This window comes from Rhamphochromis sp. 'chilingali', assembly GCF_963969265.1.
Source record: "Rhamphochromis sp. 'chilingali' genome assembly, chromosome: 7".
NCBI lineage: Eukaryota > Metazoa > Chordata > Actinopteri > Cichliformes > Cichlidae > Rhamphochromis > Rhamphochromis sp. 'chilingali'.
In genome coordinates this window covers 2,967,336-2,988,374 of record NC_137934.1, presented here as the reverse complement: position 1 = coordinate 2,988,374, position 21,039 = coordinate 2,967,336, and the positions used below count along the sequence as shown (strand labels likewise).

The 21,039-nt window shown below is 41.2% G+C and overlaps 1 protein-coding gene across 2 annotated transcripts in view; it reads right to left on the bottom strand.

The window, feature by feature from the left end:
- Positions 1 to 4,286: 4,286 nt before the first annotated feature.
- The window catches only part of rerg (RAS-like, estrogen-regulated, growth inhibitor), a 51,398-nt gene continuing 34,645 nt past the window's right edge, over positions 4,287 to 21,039 (bottom strand). For both annotated transcript variants that reach the window (XM_080888065.1, XM_080888066.1), the window contains exons 3-5: positions 16,927 to 16,983; positions 8,957 to 9,030; positions 4,287 to 6,201 (exon numbers count right to left, since the gene is read on the bottom strand). In XM_080888065.1, the coding sequence (XP_080744191.1) occupies positions 5,791 to 6,201; positions 8,957 to 9,030; positions 16,927 to 16,983 (542 nt within the window). In that variant the 3' untranslated portion in view covers positions 4,287 to 5,790. The remainder of the gene's footprint in view (positions 6,202 to 8,956; positions 9,031 to 16,926; positions 16,984 to 21,039) is intronic.

The window sequence follows — 21,039 nt, the reverse complement described above, 5'->3', positions numbered from 1 at the left end:
GACTGGGCGTAAACTTAGAGGAGATCGTGCTTTTGCTGTAGCAGCTCCCAAACTGTGGAACGAGCTTCCTTTAGAGATTAGACAGGCCACTTCTTTATCTGTTTTTAAGTCACTCTTGAAAACCCACCTCTTTACCTTGGCCTTTGACACCACGTGAGATGTTGGTTTTTTATTTTTATTTTAGTTGTTTTTAGGTGATTCGATGCTGTTTTATCTTGTTTTTGCTTTAACATAGGGCTGTTTTAATTTTATGTCTTATGTGTTTTATTTATTTAATTTGCTGTTTTTTGTTATTCTATTGTTTTAACTTATTTTCTGTACAGCACTTTGTTCCTGTGCTGGGTATTTTAAAGTGCTTTATAAATAAAATTGGATTGGATTGGAATTGGATCTTCAGTCCTTGGATTGTGGTTTCTGTTTTGTATCATCTCTGGGCTTCAGGTTCCTATGTTTCCACGTCTTAGTGTCCAGTCTGCGTCTTGGTGCTTTGTCTCAGTTTCTTGTTTTACTTTTGTAGTCCTTGTCCCATGTTTATGGTTTCAGTTCTGCTTCCCCGTGTCTCATCATGAGTGCATTTTCCCAGCTGTGTGTTCATCCCTCGTCCTGTGTCGTCAGGTTATGATATGCTACGCCATGTATTCCCAGTTTAGTTAAACTCTCCTAGTTTGAGTTTTGTTTTTGCTCAGTACTCATGTGTTGTGTTGCCAAGTTTGTTTTGCCAGCAAATAAAGCTGCTGCCTTTAAGTTAAAAATTCCATCTCTGAGTCCTGCGCTTGGGCCCAACCACTGCCAGCCACACAGCTCACTGTGACAACACTTTGCTTTGATCGTTTCTGTTGTGTCTGTCAAAGGACTGCAGCTCCCACAGACGTCTGCTCTGAACCTGAAATGAACAAATTCTGGCCTCAACCTTGCGACTTTAAATTAAATTTACATCGTATTCTCATGTGTCAGGAGTGTCGACAGCTCGTTACTGAGCAGAAATCACCGTTGTAGTGGGAAGTGATTGTCTCCCCGTCCCCAGCAGCAACCAAGGAGAAAGATGAATCCATTTATCGTAAAATTGTGATTTCTTTTGTTTTCCTACAGAGGAGAATTGGTTTTCACAGCGGTGGTGAGCAAAACGATTGTTAAAATATCTTTCTATACTTTAAACCCTGCTCCTCATCTCCACTGTGCTACCTTTTGCATGACAGTTCCTGAGTGCTGTGTGGGGAGGTCTCCCATTTATTCCAAAGGTTTGTTTCACTGCCTCCACAGTTAGCTTCAGCGAGCTTTGTGAAGCAGCACAAGAAGCAGCTGTCCACCCGCTGGCAAAAAAGTTGTCCCCAACATGTGCAGTGTTTTCCTTGCCAATTTTCTACTGTGTATTTGTGGCGTTTATTTATGATCAGATAAAGCGATTTCCTTTGGGAGCCACACCTGCTTTGCTCTTGGTTCCCCCCTGCACCCCACAAACATCCCGGAAAAAATGCTGTGTGAAAGCGTATTTGCTGATCCATAGTTCAGTTTCGTGTGGCCCACCTCCTCCCACACACACACTAATCTAAGACACAAAAAGCAAGTTGCAGTCGCAAATCTCCTTGGCTGCCACTGACACTGCCTCATCCATCCAGAAGCAGAATACTGTGGTGTCAGCGTGATCCGTGTGGGAGTACCAACAGTTCACAACCCGACCAACTTCCGCAGCACTGCAGCGTAACGGCATAAGGAGAAGGCACACAAGTTCAGCAGTCATCTCCCCTTCCTTTTGCTGTGTTTTCTGACCAGCTCTGCTGAATCTTCACTTATCTGTATTTTAACACAAGGAGGCGGTTTGAAGAATCATCATTAATGATTCCCTTCGGCTTTAGGATGGATTTTAGCATCTTGAAGTCCAATGCTTCAGCCTTGTTGCTGTTTAGTTACATTGGTTCTTAAACTGTGGGGCGGTGGTGAGGTGAGTTGTGGGTGAACAGGAGAGAAATATAAAGTGGAACTACGTAGAGTGAATTTAATTTTTTAAGGGGAGATGATTAAAACAGAGGTTGATGATGCTGTGGTGCTGATTTCACTACTGTTCATCTTAGATCACAGGGTGGTGAAGTGGGGCATGCCAGCAAAGGTTTGAACCACTGCATTAGATCATTGCTATTATCACTGTGGGTTTAATAGCAACTCCAAATCAGCACTGAATACTCACATTCCTGTGCTTAACTGTGGACTTCAGTCCTATTAATGCACTGTCCCAGTTCACAGTGAAGTATCACCTTTAATCACTAAATTAAAAGTAACTAAATATGGCTCATAATGTAAACAGCAGGGATGGCAAAACCATAAAATGCTCTTTTCTCCTGCTGGTCAGGATAAGAAGGAACCCTGTGGCTCCTTTCCTGGGTTATTATGAGATTTCCCACTGTAGTAATTATCTGCCAGATCGCTGAGCCACTCCTTTCTGCTTCATTTACAGTCTGTCTGAAGTAACAGGGTGTGCTCAGTGAGAAGTTTCCTTTTTTAACACAGGAGAATGTCAAAGATGTGTTGACTTTGAGCTTCTTGGCTGCTATATCGCATATGGAAGAAAAGCTTTTCGACGTGGTCCTTCTTAATCTAGAACTGCAGGAAAACAAGAGCAGGTATAACAAATGTTTTATAACTGCTGAAACAAAGCGCTACAAGAACCCTAGTGTACTAATCTAGGCAGCATTTGCAGTGAGGGTGACACAAAATCACTGTTCATCAGTCTATACATGGAGGTCACAAACACACTAATCAAGATTTAATGCATGGCAACGTTCCACCCAAGTCTAATAAGATAAATTAAAATTATTACAGTAAATGTCTAATAGTACAAAAAGAAATTATATTTTATATCCAAAATGTCAAACCTGAAAAGAAATGAATGAAAACTGCTATTTGACTGGTAAGCCAGAGGTTTACAGCAAAAGCGGCAGTTCTCAAATTTTATACCTGATGCTTAGATTGCATGTGTGGTGGGTAAAATTAAGCATTACTATGGATAATTTGCAAGTATCAGATGGTGTGCAAAAAACAGAAAAGGTTAAAATGTTACCCATGAAACACCTTATTACTCAGCGACTGCCATCTTGGCTACATACAACAATGGAAGTGTACACCAAACAATGTACAGCCTGTTGAAGGTGTATATAGCTAGTTCACTCACTTGGCCCACGTCCTCATTTTAGGTTTGACAGCATTTTAGTAGATAAAGGTGAACGGCTTGGACATGAATTGAGCTGCGGTTTGGGGAAGGCCTGAAAGGGGACTGGCGGCGGCTCCGGGACCTGGCAGATCCCCATGCACTAAACAGAAGTTAAAGAATTGAAAAGGGTAGGGAGGGTGGGGCACGTAAACAAGAACAAACAGATTGTAGAACTGGGGGAACATATATAGATAAGAACCGGAAGGAGTGTGTTTGGAGGCGTGGTCCTGCTCCTGAAATTCAGATACTTTGTCTCCAACAAGAACTGCCAATAATGTTAGTTCTAGCTAGCTAGCTGTTAGCTAGGAGCCAGGACCTTGCCTGTAAATTCATGTACTACACGAAGAAATACATATGAGGATGGTGCATTAAAAGCATGCTAATCCAAGCTGAGACACTGAGTTTAAACGGGTCAGGCTTTGTTGGCCAGTTGCAGTGATGCTGGAATCTGGTTCTGTGAACCAGAACTGGTTTGCCAAAGAGAAGAAACTGACTCTTTTTAAAGTGTAAAAATTGCACTTGAGGTAACCATCGTTGTTGGACACAAAGCCACTGTGGTTCATGTGAGCCAGTAGACTTAATCAACATCGGTTTTACAGCCTTTTCTCTAAGTCAAGACATTACCAGAGTCTGCAGTACAGCACCAAAGTAAGAGCTGTGGTGGAGCGTCTGAGTTACATCATTAAGGTTTCTTCTAATGAAAGAGAGACACTGTGGAAAACTACTGGAACTGGACGGATTCACATCTTTTAATTTGAAAATCCATGGTTATGTTAACGATTAGATTTGAACTTATACGAATGTCAGCTATCAGCAATGTCTCCATCCCCTTTGATCGCAGCTGATACAGGCTTTCATCATTTGAATATTTCATAATTTTAACAAATAAAAGCAGCATTTTGTGTTTGGAGACTAATATGTAAATGTGACATTTGATGGTGTGCATCCTGACTTTTAATGATCTGCTTGGAAGCATCTGTACCAATCAGTGATGATTATTTGAAACTGTTTAAGTGCTTCTCTTAAATTTTCTGCAGCCACTGAGGACATTTGCATCAATTATGACCAACAGGAAAAACTGGTGTGATATGTCAGTCTTTTATTGTAAGTGCACAGCTGATTAGTTTCATCAGAGAAGTTCACATAGATATCACATTTCTACAATTACAGTATATTCTATTATAGATGACTCTTGGTTCTGTACACACCTAAGACACAGCAGTGCTTAAGGCTATATATTCTGTTGAACATGCTGTAGTTTACAGTATTAACATTATCGCCGTGAAGAACATCCCAAGTATGTGATGGTGCTTCCTTTTGTTTAGAGCAGGGGTGTCCAACTCCAGGCCTCGAGGGCCGGTGTCCTGCCGGTGTCCTAAGATGTGTCCTTGATCCAACACAGCTGATTTAAATGGCTAAATGACCTCCTCAACATGTCTTGAAGTTCTCCAGAAGCCTGGTAATGAACTAATCATTTGATTCAGGTGTGTTGAGCCAGAGTGAGAGCTAAAACCTGCAGGATACCGGCCCTTGAGACCTGGAGTTGGACACCCCTGATTTAGAGAAAACAACAGATATTGTATGCATATTAGCTTTAAGACGTTCCAAACCTGCGGTGCTTTGGGTTCCTTGAGGGGAAAAATGTTCAGTTCACGAGTCCTGGACAAACGCACACACCCTGACAGCTAATGTCAAAGGAACATCGTAGACTTGATCGTAAGGATTGCTTGCAAGACAGAGACGGACAGCTTTGTAGATCTGTCTGGAACCAAAATGAGTGAAACACAGTAGATCTACGTTTATCTAAAAGGAGTCCTCTGCTCCTGAAGTTCTTTGACTGCTGCTGACAGAATAGTACAACAGCCCCCTGCACATGAGATAGAAACAGGAAACTCTAAATCTTACTGTGCAATGTCAAAGTTTTGGATTCCCTGCATGTTAAATAGGAGAGCGTGCATGAATCATTTTCTGGATACTCTCTGGTTTGTTTAATATGTCAGTTTGTTTGATGAAAGAACAAAAGAAAAAAATTAAGAACCTTGCCATGTTCCTGATCCTTTGTGATCTTAGCTCAGGGGTGGGCAATCTCAGTCCTCGAGGGCCGGTGTCCCTGCAGGTTTTAGATGTGTCCTCGAACCAACACAGCTGATTTAAATGGCTAAATTAGCTCCTCAACATGTCCTGAAGTTCTCCTGGTAACGAACTAATCATGTGATTCAGGTGTGTTGACCCAAGGTGAGATCTAAAACCTGCAGGGACACCGGCCCTCGTGGACTGAGATTGCCCACTCCTGTCTTAGCTAGTCGACATGACTCATCAATGTCTGTCATCTCAATCCAAAAGCATTTCAGTTTTTTATTAATGAGAAATCATCTTTTATGGCTCCCAAGCCAAGTGTCATTCGTTGTCTCTTACAGCCTGAAAAGACAGTGCACTTGGATTTTATTTTTTTTCATCGAATAACAATTAGAGAATAACAGAAGAACACATTTCACACTTAAATCAGTCATCGTCCACTGATGGTCCAAAACATTTGAGCGAGAAAAGCAATTTTTGTTCCTGTCATCAGGCGGTAGCATGGCTCTTCCCTAGCTGCTGATCTTGGTCAGCATCTTGTTGATGGCCTGTTTGACATGAGTGGTGGAGCTGCGGCGTCTGGCTTTTCCCTGAACAGCTTTGCGGCGTCTCACCTCTCTGCAGAGCTCGTGGAACGCCTCGGCCACAGCGCCGCCCTCGTCGGCACAGGCAGAGCATTCGTAGAAGGCACACGCCATTTCGGCTGCCAGCCGCTCTCCTTCCTCTGTACCGACTTGCCGGACGTGGTCCAGGTCAGACTTGTTGCCCACCAGAACCAGAGGAACGTTCTTCGGTTTCTTCACCTCCTCTAGGAGGCTTCGGAGCGGCCCCACCTCCTCAAAGCTTCCCCGATCCGTGATGTCATACACAAGGACAAAGCCGTCACCCCAACGCATGTGACCCTCCCTCTGCTGGATGTCCTCCTGAGAAGAAGACAAGACACATGGTGCTGAAGCTGATTTAGAGTTTTACAGATTTTCCCATGTTTTTAAATAAAATGATGATGTAATAATGATTCATATCTATTTTATGTGTGAAGCTTTAAGTCTGTAGAGACTTTGCTGAACAAATCCATGTTAGCAGTTCCTGTTTCCAGTTCCTAAATTAAGCTAAACAACTGTAGCTTTTTGTTTTTGTTTTGTTTTTTTTACTGTAAAATTATCATAAAACACCAACCAAAGAAAATCTCAGGTAAAAATAACAGACGGAGCAGCTGGAGAATTTCAGATGTGCTGCCTTTACCTTTGGGTCCAGTGAAGCTGTAAAAGTCATATTAGCATTTTCCTGTTTGTAGATTTATGTTGATAATGTAGTTTCTCTCTAATTTTCCCACCAAGAAAACTTTTCATTTAATATTTTTGACTCAAATATTATTTAAACAGAACAGGCTGCAGTCAGCTTCTTTAATATGCATATACATTTTTAGCTCTTTTTGTGTTTAAACATAAAAAGACGTGTAGTCCTTTCTGATCTAAGAATCATGTTTAGTTCCTAACATTATCTTTGCACTCTGCCACACCCTCTTAAGCCCTACATTGAATTCTGCAGCCATCTGTGTAATGCAAACACTCGAGCATGTGCTCTTAATTTGATCATGTGGCTGCAGAATCATCCATGACCGATCACACAACACCTGCTTGGACTAGATGGAGGCCCAAAGGCTCTGATCTCACAGTTACCGACAGAGGAAGCTGAACAATTTATCGAAGAGTGGCCACATTTTTCAAAAATAGAATATTAGGAACCTGAATGGGGGGGGAAATGTTTTGCATGTGCATAATATACAAACAATATATATCTGATACAGTATGGTGCTGAAAACATTAGATATATTTAATGAATATTCATTTTAAAAAGGCACATTTACTATATATATATATATATATATATACACACACACACACACACACACACACACACACACACACACACACACACACACACACACACACACACAATTATACATCCAAATATGCTAAATAAATAATAATAATAATAATAATAATTTATTTCTAACCCATTTTAAACATTAAGGAATGATTTTGTTGGAAGGAAGTTTTTTGATTATGTAATTTTCTTGTACCAGATGCCAGAAAACGACTTGAAAATACTGCATTCCTCCTCCAGAGGACAGATGAGTCTGACGTTTGTGAACCTGGCCGCCTTCTGAACTTAAGACTCCACCTCCATAAATTACAAGAGTTAGCACAATGCTTTGATACAATCATAGCCGTGAGAGGTCTGACATTCACTGAAGTCGTGTCTGGAAACATTCAGACCTCATTCTAATGCCAGCTGAAAATAGACTACATTGTAATGAGAGCAAGAGAGAGAGATGGCTTGGCTAAAGTGTCGCAGGGGAAATCGGCCGCCAGCAGAACACCTACGCAGCAGTGCAGCATATTTATCTTCTTACGCAAGCTCTCGCTCATGGTCAAACCTGGCAATACTTCTATTATACTCCAGGAAATTAACATCTTTAAGTGCCATCCACTCTCACATCCAGCCAAACAATTCTTCAAAACACCTGAATAATCAGAGGACAAGTTAACTGAATGATGTCTTTTCCATCTATTTCAGTCACATTCACATTCATATTTAATTAAAGTACATTTCAGAGTTGAAAAACACTTGACAAACACTTTTTCAGTCGACATAGACAGTGGGCTGTACACCTACTTTTGGCACAAAGAAACAACTGTGAAAATGAATGATGCAGAAAGACTTGTTATTTTTTTTATTTTTTACAGACAGTTAGTTGGCATAAGGACTGAAGATGATTCATAAAGTGGATAAATGCTTGTTTTGTTATAAAGGCTTTGTCACAGTCTCAAAGGCCTAGAGCAGGGGTCCCCAACTCCAGGCCTCGAGTGCCGGTGTCCTGCAGGTTTTAGATCGCACCCTGGGTTAACACACCTGAATCAAATGATTAGTTCATTACCAGGCCTCTGGAGAACTTCAAGAAATGCTGAGGAGTCATTTAGCCCTTTAAATCAGCTGTGATGGATCATGGATCACCGGCACTTGAGGCCTGGAGTTGCCTACCCCTGGCCTAGAGACTGGTTGGAGACTCCCAGCAAACATCTGTCCTAAGAAAAATGTGTATCGCCCAACCAGTAGGTAAGTGATTTCCAGAGGTTGAGTGTCTTTGAAATCAGTTGCTAAAGGCCCAGCCAAACACCTGTCACACTCAGAGAAAAATGTGTATCCCATGACTGGTTTCTTGAAGTTGCAAACACTTCTCCAAAGTAAAAGTTGCATCTTTTGAAAGTTGTTGGTTTCAGCGATAAGGCAAAACCTTTACTTTGGAGGTGTACCTTCTGTGTTTCCAGTTCATACTTAGTTGGGGAGTGTTTCAAGACAAGCTGGTGTCTTCCAAACAAACTACAGGTGGCTGCTAGCGAGCAAGGCAATAACTAGTTTAGCACCCTGTTGGCAACTTATTTCACCCTACGACAGCCAGCAACCTTCAGAACCACTCCAGAGTAGTTTTCCCTTGTGACCGGAAGTTGCCGAGAGGTTGCCAACTTGTTTCTGGGCCTCTGCAACTGTGCAAACATCTAAAGAAATGCCATGAAATGTTTGATCTCACTACCACCCAGAGACTACCCAGTGTAATCAAAAACAGCAACATAGGCGATAAACTACTGAAAAAAGTTACCTGACAAATTGTCTCACCTGGCCTGCAGTGTCGAGAATCTCCATGGTGACAGCCTCATCGTCGATATTGGCTTGATGACGATATGTTGATTCTGCAAGGCAAAAAATGTGAGGAAATATTTTATGCAGCATTCAAAAAAAGAACTAAAGTGAGTCATTACTGGAAAACTGACACTTCCTAACATGGGAGTGGAACTCATCGTTATGTATTCTTTGTGAGTTAACAAATCAGTATCACTGTGAGGGCGGGCAGATTTTCAATGTGTTTGCAATACTCTTTTCATTCGTGATTATAATTCCACCTAATACTCTTTTGAATATTCAGACGATGACACATAAAAGTGATGATTACTGTTTGCAAGAAGCTTACTCACACTAAAACCCTGCATCTTATCTAAGCTGTAATTTTATCTAAAATATGTTGGTGACAGGGCTGCTGGTGAGAAGTTTCAGGAAACTTGCAGGACTGACGCAGTTTACTGCATCACTGTAGCCTTCTTAAAACAACGCGCAACACATCAGAAACACATAGCAGATACCTTTCAAAGTGACGGCTCCAAACTCTCATGCTAGTTATAAAAACATAATGTGACAAAAAAACAAACATGTACTGCAAATGCCTGTGAAAGTTCTCAGCCAAAATGTTCCCATTTTGGACAGATGGTTTGAAAGAGGAGTGAAAGACGCCATCTATGTCTACTGTGAGCGACCATCTTTGAACAGAGGCGGGGCTTACGACACCAACTGTCTGCCATCTATAATCCAGTTTTGAGAGCCTTTCCCAGACACCTTAACGCCCACTTACATCCTGGGCCATCTGACCTCAGGAAATCACATGATAGGGTGGGGCTAGGCTTCTCAGTGAGCTCACCAGGAACCTTGGCTGGTTGTGACCTACACCCGTTTTCACACCTTGGCTCGTGTGATTAGGTAGAGGATCAATAGGGGGTCCATGTCCCTTTTGGGGGGGACACTCCCACAGGGCTTAAATCTGGGACTCTCCACATTTGACTGTAGAACTGAAGAAGCTGCTTGAATGAGAGTTGAAACGTCTTCAAGCAGCTTGAAGAAGTCCAGACGCTTTTCTTTTCAAGCTCCTTAGACTTCACTGCAAATGTTTTAGAAGTGTGGGCATCACAAAAAGCCAGTCAGAATGACGAACATGATTACATGCTACTAGCCAGCTAGTAATATATGGTTGTGATCAGACGTTAATATACACTCTTCATGTGCATGACTGTCATGGGAATTTTAGGCTTTTAATGCTTTTTTTGGGACTGTTTTTTCCCCAGGGTGGAATGCATGCATCTTTAATGATGTGAAGCTTGTTGATGGCTACCAAAAGCATCTGGTTAAGGTGCAAAGTTGCATGTAACAGACACCGGTACTCCGTGCACATTTTGTACACACGTGTAGAAGTTGCAGTAAGCTGCAGCAACAGCAGAGGGAGATGTTTTATTTCAAGGTAACATGAAAATAGTTATTGAAAAGTGTTTAAACAGACGTTATTAACGCATTTACATCTAAATACATATTAGCCTTTCTGGCAATTAAGGAGCCAGAAAGGATTAAGCTTATGTTTTTTGCTGAAAAATAAAATAAAAAAAGTAAAGCGCCTCGTGGCGACTGCTGTTGTGTTGTGCTATATAAATAAAATTGAATTAAACAGAATCTCCACCCTTAAAATGACTGCAACTGTAGCTCATCTGCAACAGTGTGTTGTTTATTAGTTACCATGGGGTCATTTTCTAGTTCTAGTCCTTTCAGGTCATAAACCTCTTTACACTTTGACCCTCTGTTTGCTGATGATAAAAGCCAGGCAGGCAGTGCAATCCCCCCTGTTTGACACAGTCAGAGCAAAGGCATTTGGGTTTACAGCTTCCCTTTAGAGACATTAGCTAGTTGTCATTGGCACCACATTTGTTTTTGAGGAACCATGTATTAAACATGTTCATGCCTGAGATGGGAGAGCATCATTTTTAGGTCAAAACAACTGCTTTTTGCCTGGTTCAGACAGATGCTGGGTAGCTTGAAGAGAGAACACTCTTTCTCTTCTGCTTACATTTTGGGGACAGGTTTTTCCCAGCATGCTGTCAGACTCTCCTGGTTGCAGGGTGAAGTTTGACTCTTGCAATGACCTGAAAACAGTCTGAGCTTCGCCTCTCTGTGATTTGAAAAACAGGATGAGAGCTCTGTATTGCCGGCACAGGTGTGAACTGTGACTGTGACCTTTCATTTGACCTCAGTCAGAGAGCAGGTTATCTGCCCGCCCCCCTTCGCTGTCATAAAATCCCATCTGTAAACACCTCGCAGGCAGGATCGAGGCTCCCTGAAACCTTTTTTGTGCAGGCAAACTGCCGGGATTTTCCATCGCATGACATTTTCCATGACAGGGCTTAAACCGATGCTTTCTTCTAGCATTCTGAGTGATTTCACAAAAAATCTCTTACCTCTGCTATCATGTACAAAGAGGTCCAGGATTCCTGACTCATTTGTCCCAATGTCTAAAATGAGCAAGTACTCCATGTGCCAGTCACAAAGACTGTGCAGTTCATCTTTAGACATAATTTGAAATGTTATTTTGTTTGTTGCTCCCAAACGTCATAAAAATGCAGTGTGCATTTTATTTAAGCCATTGCAGAATTTTGTTACTGAGTGTTTGAACCTTTCAGACTAGACAAACACGAGGAACACGCTAACATGACACACAGGAACGAAAGCTGCACCCACACTGGAAGGAATGAACTTCAAACCAGCTAAACTGTGTAACAGTTTGTAACACTACAAAGTCCGATTGTGCTTCTGTTTATATATTTACTGATTCTTCTGGCATGATAGTTGTAAAAGTTCTGGGAATCGTCCCATAAACATAAAAAAATCTGTCCAGTCTCTCATTCAAGATCATCTTCGTGTGCATCCCTGGACTGCTTTCAGCAGGGCAGTTATTTTTAGATTATTCCTGGAGCTCTGTGCCGGCTTTAATTTCACTACAGTCCTCAAACTTCCAAGGTCTTTATGGACCATGACAGGTCAGGATCACAACCAGCAGCGTAGTTTTAGTCATAGTTTTTTTCCTCTTTCACTGTACACTGTGAATTCAGACTAATAAAGCAGAAATCTGCTTCTATTGCCACTGTGTCCAAGTATACAATGCATTTAAAAAAAAAAAAAAAAAAAAAGAAACACACCCTTCAGTCACCAGCCAACATACCCTGGAAGTCCAGCCACTTCCACAAAATGAAAGTTAAGTTTTAGAATTTGGCAATGTGTCGGTGTCAGTAGTGCGATTTCCAGGGAGTGATCTACACAACTGCACTGGACGTTTGTCAAAAACACACCAAAAGGGGCCCATTGAAAAGGTTAAGGTGTTTGATTTATTTATGTTTTGGTTTTAACTACATAAGACTGTTTTCTATGAACCTAAAGCACTACACATTTGATACCAATGAAAAGAACTTTCATAGTACGTATTAAAAGAAAAGCTTTGAAGATAAGTTCTAAAGTATCACTTCAATCGAATTAAATGCTGTATTTCAAATGTTTTATTCTGACTAAAAAAAGATTAGGTCTTATTACTTTAAAAACCCAAGCCAAGAAGCGATGGAGAGGACCTGTCAGACTGATGTTCAGATTCTATCTCACGAGAGAGTTTAAAATGACAGGTCCTGCAAGGCCCCCTCTGCTGTGTGCCAGGTGTGCTCACCTCTCCGGGGGGGATAAATTCTGTTGTGTGATGTAAATGAAATGTCACAGGGAGCCAGAGGAGGAAGCAACTGACGCAGCTGTTTGGCTGCATTCACAAGGAGCCTCCTTAAGGAGAACCAGAGTCACGCTGTGCCTCGTGGGACAGCCTATTTCAGGAGCCAGCTCCCTGTCAGCTCCCAATCTGTCCACGTCCACACCCCAGTGTATCTGTTGATAAAAGCACTGGCAGGAGGCAGTGCTGGTGGTATGATTTAAGCAGGCTCACCATCCTTTGTAAGGGTCTTGGGAAGAAACAAAAATGACAGTGCAAACAGCTGCTTTACGCTGTTTTGGGATCAGGCAGGGAAAAAAAGTCTCAGTGTCGACAGTGAAAACCATCCAGTTTGTTGATGAACTCTGTCAGTGTGCGCTTCCATAAATTGCTCCAACAAACCAGAGAAAATGGTGCAGAGCATGAGCAAGCAAAAAAGCCGTGTGATATAATATAAAGCAGAGCTGCTGTTGTCATGCCAAACCACAGTCGCGGTAGCACACAATTAATTTCTGTGAGCCAAAGGAGATAACAAAGGAGAAAATAACTTTTGCAATATTGTGGCCATGTGCAGTCTGAAGTGTTGTTGGTTCCCATTGTGCTGCTGGGAATGAGAGCCATGTAGTGTTTCTGCAAACTCAGTCTCTGTTGCTACCAGCCGAGAATTTAAACATACAGAGATCTGCACGTTTTTTGGTTTTGTTTTTTTTTTTTTTTTTTTACTCCTGTTTTTGCATCTTTTAATTCTCTTCAATGATTGGTTCCTTAACTAGAGATGAAAAAAAAGAGATTAAATTCTTGCCACACATTTTCTTTCTTTGGATGTGCAGGCTTTTATATGTAAAAGCTAAAAAATGCAGCGAATGCAAAAAGTGCTTTCTTTCTTAGTTATCAGAACTCACAGGGTTTTTTTTGTTTTTTTTGTTTTTTTTTCCCACTACAAGCATGCTGACACAGACGATGGGCTAAGTTAAGAGCTGAAAAAGTATTAATTCATAAAATTAGCCCTTTTGGACCTTAGTTTAGTCTTTTAGCTAATGAGTGTGCAGTTTCACAGTCAGATGTATGCTTCCTCCGTCACATCACATCATATCCAGCACGAACACAACAACAGCAAGTGTGTGCGTGCGTGCGTGTGTGTGCGTGTGTGTGCGTGTGCGTGCGTGCGTGCGCGCACACAAGCACACTCATTCTTCATTCAAGTACTGATCATATCTGGAGATGCCCACATGTTCGTATATTTACATGATTCTGAGAATATGAATTTAATGTGTTAAGCAGTGGTTCCCAGACTTTTTTTGCTAGGCCCCCCTTTGTTTTACAAGAAAATGTTCGCGCCCCCCCTTCTCACGCACGCACGCACGCATCCTCCAACCACATACACCCATATTTTGCTCCATTGCGGTTCCTTTCACACCTCAAGCATTTAGTAAACAATTAGGAAAATACAAGTAACCTGCAATAAATTACAGGTAGAAAGAATGTAAACTACTAACTCTATTACTCTACGTCCACGCCTACAGGGGTATTTTTGGACATGCAGCCGTTTCGTCCACATGTAAACGGCGTTTCAAATCACTAAAAACGGAGATATTTTAAAACTCCTTTTCCCGTTTACGTGTGGACGAAGAATACAGAGTTCGTCACGCAACGTCAAAGGTAGGTGCCTTTTTTCACGTCACGCTGTGCGCCACGTTATTGTTTACATGAGATGAATTGCAGAATGGCAGATAGAGACAAAATACTGTTAATCTGACTATCTGCAGGTTTTACACGCTTGCATATACACATGCATTTACCGTCCCTCCATTTAGAAAGGCAGAGGCGTCACGATGTGATTATTTTACTGTATGTGTAATAATATTCAACATTGCCATCAATGCATTTTTCAAAAAATGCCTCTCTGTGCAAAATGGGTTTAAAAACATAAACAACTGTGGGATACTGTTTGTCCGTGATTTGAAGAGCCCAGCGCTGCTCCCCACGAAGGGAAAACCAATTCTGCAGGGGAGACCTACCTCGGCACTTGTGCAGGTGAAGCCAAAGGGAAGACATGCTTCACCATATTTTCTAGTCTTTGGCTTAGAATGAAGTTGGTTTGGAAACATATTCAGCGATGCTTCATCTCCTGCTTTGCATTTCTGCATTTCTATCCTGCAGAAAATTGTCTTCGCTAAGCCTGAATTTTTTGCAGTCACAGTAAATCTACTGTCCCCTGAAATAAAATCTGCCTTTGAAGATGCACAAGATAGCTCTGCTTGGGCTGTTTCGTACATCTAGGCTGAAAAGGGACAATTCACTGCAGGGAATAAGATCTGAGCTTGTTTGTAAACCTGATCCAGATAAATAGGTAGATAATAAATGGAGATGAATGGTGAGCAATAGCTACTGGAAGGCATACTGAGATAGATGGAGTGCAGCCCCCATTGCGGCAGTAATTCTCCAGCATGCAAACCCCCTACCTGTGCGATCTGCTCATAATAGTGTTTTAATGATGTTTTGAGCACTTTGAGGGTAATTTCATCCAGGCAGTCTGATTGGTCACAGACACCCTCCAGCGGTGCTGTTATTTCCATTACAGACCTCAAGGGGTTGTGACGTAACCTCTTGTTGTAACCAAGGAAGCAGTTATTGCTCTTTTCCTGATTTCTACCACATTCCCTACTTTGAGTTTAAACAGCAGACGTGTAATATGAAGCTGGCACAGTGGCAATACATTATACTGTAAAAAAGTAGTAAGATGTGGATGGGTGGCAGCTGAGTATGATCTAAATGCCACGTATGCTAAATGTAAAAGAAATCCAGAATCATATCGCTTTAAAGTGTTTCCTCTTTGTTGGTCTAGCACCTGAACATATCTCAGCAGTCTCACAGGCATATGTTGAGATGTCACACAGAGGCCATAATGACTGTGATCATTATGTTATTATATGAAAATGGATTAATTATGCTCCTGAGTGCGGTCTGCTTTATGTTGGTGATTGCACTGTACTGCACCATGTATTGCTAAGAACAGGCAGGCTATTGAAGGAGCATCATGTGAACAGTCCAGAGGCGCTGACCTGCCAAGCACAGCCAGGAAATGAAAAGCACATTATAGAGGAGGCACTTTGTGTCCCATAATTACAATGTAGAGAACTGGTTCAACCAGAGTATGAAAAGGCCAGTTCTACTGTATATAATGCACTGATAAGAGAAACCCCCCAACAACAATTTTACATTACGCTGAGTTGTAGCAGTTTCAGCACTTTATCCCAGAATTTTTAATGAATCAATTATTGCTTTTATTCTGTTTTCACCAGATAAACATTTGTGCAGAAGATTAAAGTGCTAGCTCTGTGCTGGCCATGATAGTGCCCATGATATAACTCCTGCACCTAGAATTTCCATTTTCTCTTTTTCCTGTTAGATGAGGAGATTTGGTATATATTAGTGCTGTCTGCGTTAATCTCGTTAAATCTCTCATCGCAGGGTGTCAACGCGTTAGCGCCGTCCAGCCCCACATGCGGGGCAATCCACGTTAACTCGCTAACGAAGATTTGCCGCATTAATGCAGTTATGGAATTAACGTTATTTTAACGAGATTAACGCTAACAGCACTAATATGAATCTATGCTAACTATGAAAACTAAAATGAGCAGCAGCTAGCTTACCTTAGATTAAAAGCTGGAAACTAGCTGGGGAAAGCCATTACCCTAGCTGTGCCAAAAGCAAACACATTTTCATTATGTCATCTTTAGAGAGGTTCATGCAGGAAAAATGCCTGAACAAGATGTTTCTCCTGCTTTCAATTTTTGGCTAAACTTACAGAAAGAGGGCACAAAGCTAAAAGTAATGCTAGGCTAGTTACAGAAGATTTCACATTAGCGGTAGCATGGCAGAAAAGAATCAAGGTGTTGCAATGGTCCAGTCAAAGACCAGACCTTGAACTGACTGAATTGCTGTGCTGGGACTTTAAGACACCTGTGCCATATAACACTTGTATGACAAAGTCATACAGAAAACCATTACTTCAAGTTATTGCTGCTAAAGGTGGTTCTACAAGTAACTGGCTTAGGTTTTGTAAAATTAGTGGAATCTGCTGTGTTTTTTACACCTGGGGATAGCTTTAAATAATCAACTTAGTTAAGGACTACATGTATTATAAGAACTTCATATAAAACCATAAAATTGACAGTGTGCAATTTCTGCAGATACAGGAGATGGCAGTAACAGCAGCAGGAGGGGATACACGTTTCTTGGGCTGTCTTACCAAGTGTGGGGTCATACTCCCAGATGAAGCGTCTGGTCAGAAATCTCACCACCAGAGCTGCAAAGAACCACAGGACAAATGTGTTCAGCATATGAAATCAGCACACGAGACACACAGCAGGGTGGCAGTTTGATTTTAAGTATTAAATAGTTTTCTTTTTTAAATAGACTGCATACTGATTCATGAATACACTTTTTACTACGTAGATGAAATTAACTAAAAATTGATGACCATTTGTTTATAATAGTGAAGCTCAATCTACAGCCCTAATATGTACATCCACTAACATGTATTCTCAGAAAATCAGCTGTGGCTAACGCACCGACAGTCCATAAGATCCAAACCACTTTAACACACATTTCATCTAAATGCTAATACCCACTGGAAAACGTCCAGCTCATTAAGACAGAGTTCAAACAACCTTGAAACATCAGCTCTCAGGTTTTATCAAGAGCATCTTCTTCTCTGAGACAGGATTGTTGGCCTGCCTTTGACAGTATCAGCCTTCCTTTAAAAAAGCATCCCCAGTGAGCCAGTGACTCACTGTCTTAATGGTTTACCATCAACAAGCAATCTGCCGCACAGAAATGTCATTTATGCAGGCTGAATTAGACAGCCCTTCCCTGTTTATCAGGCACAGCCACACACCAAACCCTCTTTCTCAGAGTAAAATGACCTGTAAACACTGGTGTAAAATGTGTTCAGTTAGCTGAATGCTGCAACATTTCTCCTTTTAGTTCAGTTGTTGGGGAGGGGTGATGTCACTGAAAAAGAGACCTGCTGTATCAGTTTACTTTATGTAAAGAGATTAGCAGAGAAAATAAATGTGGTGGCTATGAGCTCATTCACTTTCACTCAGAGTGAAATGAAATGATTGAAACCACTCTCGTCTGTCAGTGAAATATGGATTCAGCTGTAGGAGGTGGGCATCTCTGTCATGGTCCAAAGGTTTTGTCTAGTATTTGCTGAATTTTGGTTCCTTTTGTTGATTCTTTTGCTTCTAATGTTGTGTTTCACTGTCTTTGCCTCCCTCTGTCTCTTTTGTGTTCCAGTGCCTTCTCTGCTCTTTTATTGGGGTTAATATGAACCTTCATGTCTTAGTTTTAGCCTTGCCTTTTTGTTATTTTCTGTTTACTTTGATAATTGAGGTTGATTGCGTAAAGTGGTCAGTGTAAAGTTATGTCTTTTAGTCTTTATTTGGACATTGGCTGCTTTTTCACTCATGTTCCATCCCGTCCTTGTACCTGACCATTTCTAGATAAATAAATCAGTACAGGTATTTCACATTTTCCTAGTAAACTATAAAGAAATGACAGGTGGCTTGAGATTCACCATTCAGCATCTAAATGGACCGTTTCTCACGTAGCGCTTTGGTGCTTGTTTGATTGTGTCCATGTATTTATACAGTCTTCCCCTGCATTTAAGTTTTAACGTTCACACACCAATTAACTCACACAGGGATACTTTGGCCCCCCAGTTCGAACCACCAACCTCCCAACTGGAAGATGAGCAGCTCTACCTCCTGAGCCACGACCACCCTTCATGAAGTTCAAAGACGTTCCACAGGAAGACTGTAAGTCTATTTACTTCATTCACCTAAAGCTGGACCATTTAAATGAGCTGAGTTTTGCACTTTGGCTCAATATCGACATGCTAAGCTTTACTGACCTACCAGGCGTTCACCGGATTGATTTGTCAATCCGTGTTCTTAAAGGTAAAAGTAGGGTAACTTTGTTCTTTTATCAGCATTTAACTTTCTTCACAGTGGTATAAATAAAACAGTATGGCTTTAGAACTTATATTATAAATGAATTTTTAGTAACAAATATGTTAAAGCAACATTAAAGCCACCCAAGTCTCTTCACACTTTTTAATTAGCTTCGACTCACTGCCATTGGGACTGCCTGGCTTTCATGAGTCCAGGTGGGTCTCTGTGTAATCATGTCAGCTTACTGAGCTCCTACTTATGGAAAAGAGCTCATGAAGGAACAGTTCCTCCTTTGAACTTGAAAAAACAGGCCTGTCTTCCAATTAACCAAGTAAAGGAAGAAAATCCACAATGAAAAAAGGAGTGAAGGTGAGCCAGTGCCTTTGAGCTCAGGACAGTAACTTTCACGCATGAGGCAGACTGCAAAGCTTTACCATTTTATCAGCCAAATTGGTCTTTTACTTCAGCGTTCATCATTCCTGTCTTGCTGATTTTGTTCCTCAGGAAATCACAGCCTCCCTTTCTCGCTAACAAATTCAATGTGTTTTTAGGCAAAGGGAGTCCGGGTCATGTAACGTTCAATTATCCCCTGAACGCAGTGAAAACAGAACAGTGGCAGGTAATTTGTCAATTTGCTGTTGACAAAGCAGACGAGCGTGCATATTTATTCTCGGAGCACTTTTCCTTTTCCCGTTCAACCCTAATTTTGCCGTTGAGGTTTTAGTGGCGGTGGCCTGGATTCCAGGTGGCGAGAAAAACCAATGGGGTGTGAAGTCCTTTTCTCATTAGATGTAACTCTATCTCCTGCTTTTCACTTCCACGGGAAAGAAAGGTACACACGGCAGAGAGGAGCCTTTGTTAATGTGCATCAGTGCACATTGTGGCCCAGATTCACTGAAGGATTGCAAACAGAATAATGTGCAAGGTATCGCCAAGCTGACCAGAACACAAAAACAGGTGATTTACTGACTGTGTGCAGAGAGAGGAAAGCTGATAACAGCGCTGGCATTTACAAAAAAGCCTTTCTGTGCTCATCACATATTGCTTATGTGGATACCATTTTCTAGTTTGATCCTTTTTTCTTTTTTTTAACAGTCTGATAGAGGCGTTGCTTTGGCTAAAATGGAGCCACACATTTTGCAGCGACTCTGAATTAGAGTTGCATTTATGCTTTTAGCAGCCTGTGTTATTATGTTTTGAAAGGTGTGATCAAAAACTGGCATTTAAAAAAACAAAAACAAAAAACAGTCCAGCAGGAATAATGACCTTCCGGCCACAAATTTCAAATCAGAAATCAGAATACTAAAGTGAGTGGCCGACTATTTTTTTTTTTTTTTTTTTTTAAATGACTGAATTTGCATAAGCAGGAACACCCTGAACACACATCTGTTTGTATGGTGGTTGGTAATATCCAGGCGATGCTAAAGGGGAGACGGAATGAAATTTAATAATAAAAATAATAATGGATTGGATTTATATAGCGCTTTTCAAGGCACACAAAGCGCTTTACAATGCCACTATTCATTCACTCTCACATTCACACACTGGTGGAGGCAGCTACAGTTGTAGCCACAGCTGCCCTGGGGCAGACTGACAGAAGCGAGGCTGCCATATCGCGCCATCGGCCCCTCTGGCCATCACCAGTAGGCGGTAGGTGAAGTGTCTTGCCCAAGGACACAACGACCGAGACTGTCCGAGCCGGGGCTCGAACCGGCAACCTTCCGGTTACAAGACGAACTGCCAACCCTTGAGCCACGATCGCCCCATATGAAATTTAAAAAAAAAAAAAAGAAAAGAAAAAAAACCAACCTAAGAATCAAACAGATGTTAAGGCAAATCCAAAACAAGACACAAAAGAAAAACAACTAACAGAGTAAAACAGGAAGCAAGTTTAATTCAAAATAGGAACTGAAGCCAAATAATGACCAAGAAAACCTCTAGAACAGTAAAGCAGTCTTAACAGGAATTTGAAAATCAACAAGATACAGATGTAATACAATATAATTTAAGCCTAATATTACATTTGAATTCATAATAAGGCCTCAAAACTGTAATTCAAAACTCAACCAACTCGACTATATCAACTGAGAATTCAAAATAATGAAAAAGACCCAAGGACCATGAAGCAATGTCCTGGTCTGCTTTGGTGAAGGCCCACTGTGGACTAGATCAATCTTCAAATACATGGTAACTAATGTTGCTGTCTGCTACACATTTAGCATAACTGGGACCAAAAAAAATAAACTAAGCATTAAAAACAGGCTGCTGTTTGGCAATAGCAGTAAAGTCTTAGAGGTAATAAACCAATAATAAGCAGTATGTGCTTGCTAGCATCAGCTAATATTAATCAGCTTAAATTGTGTTTATTCTACAGCAGCTTATAACTCCTGCATTGACTTTTGTCA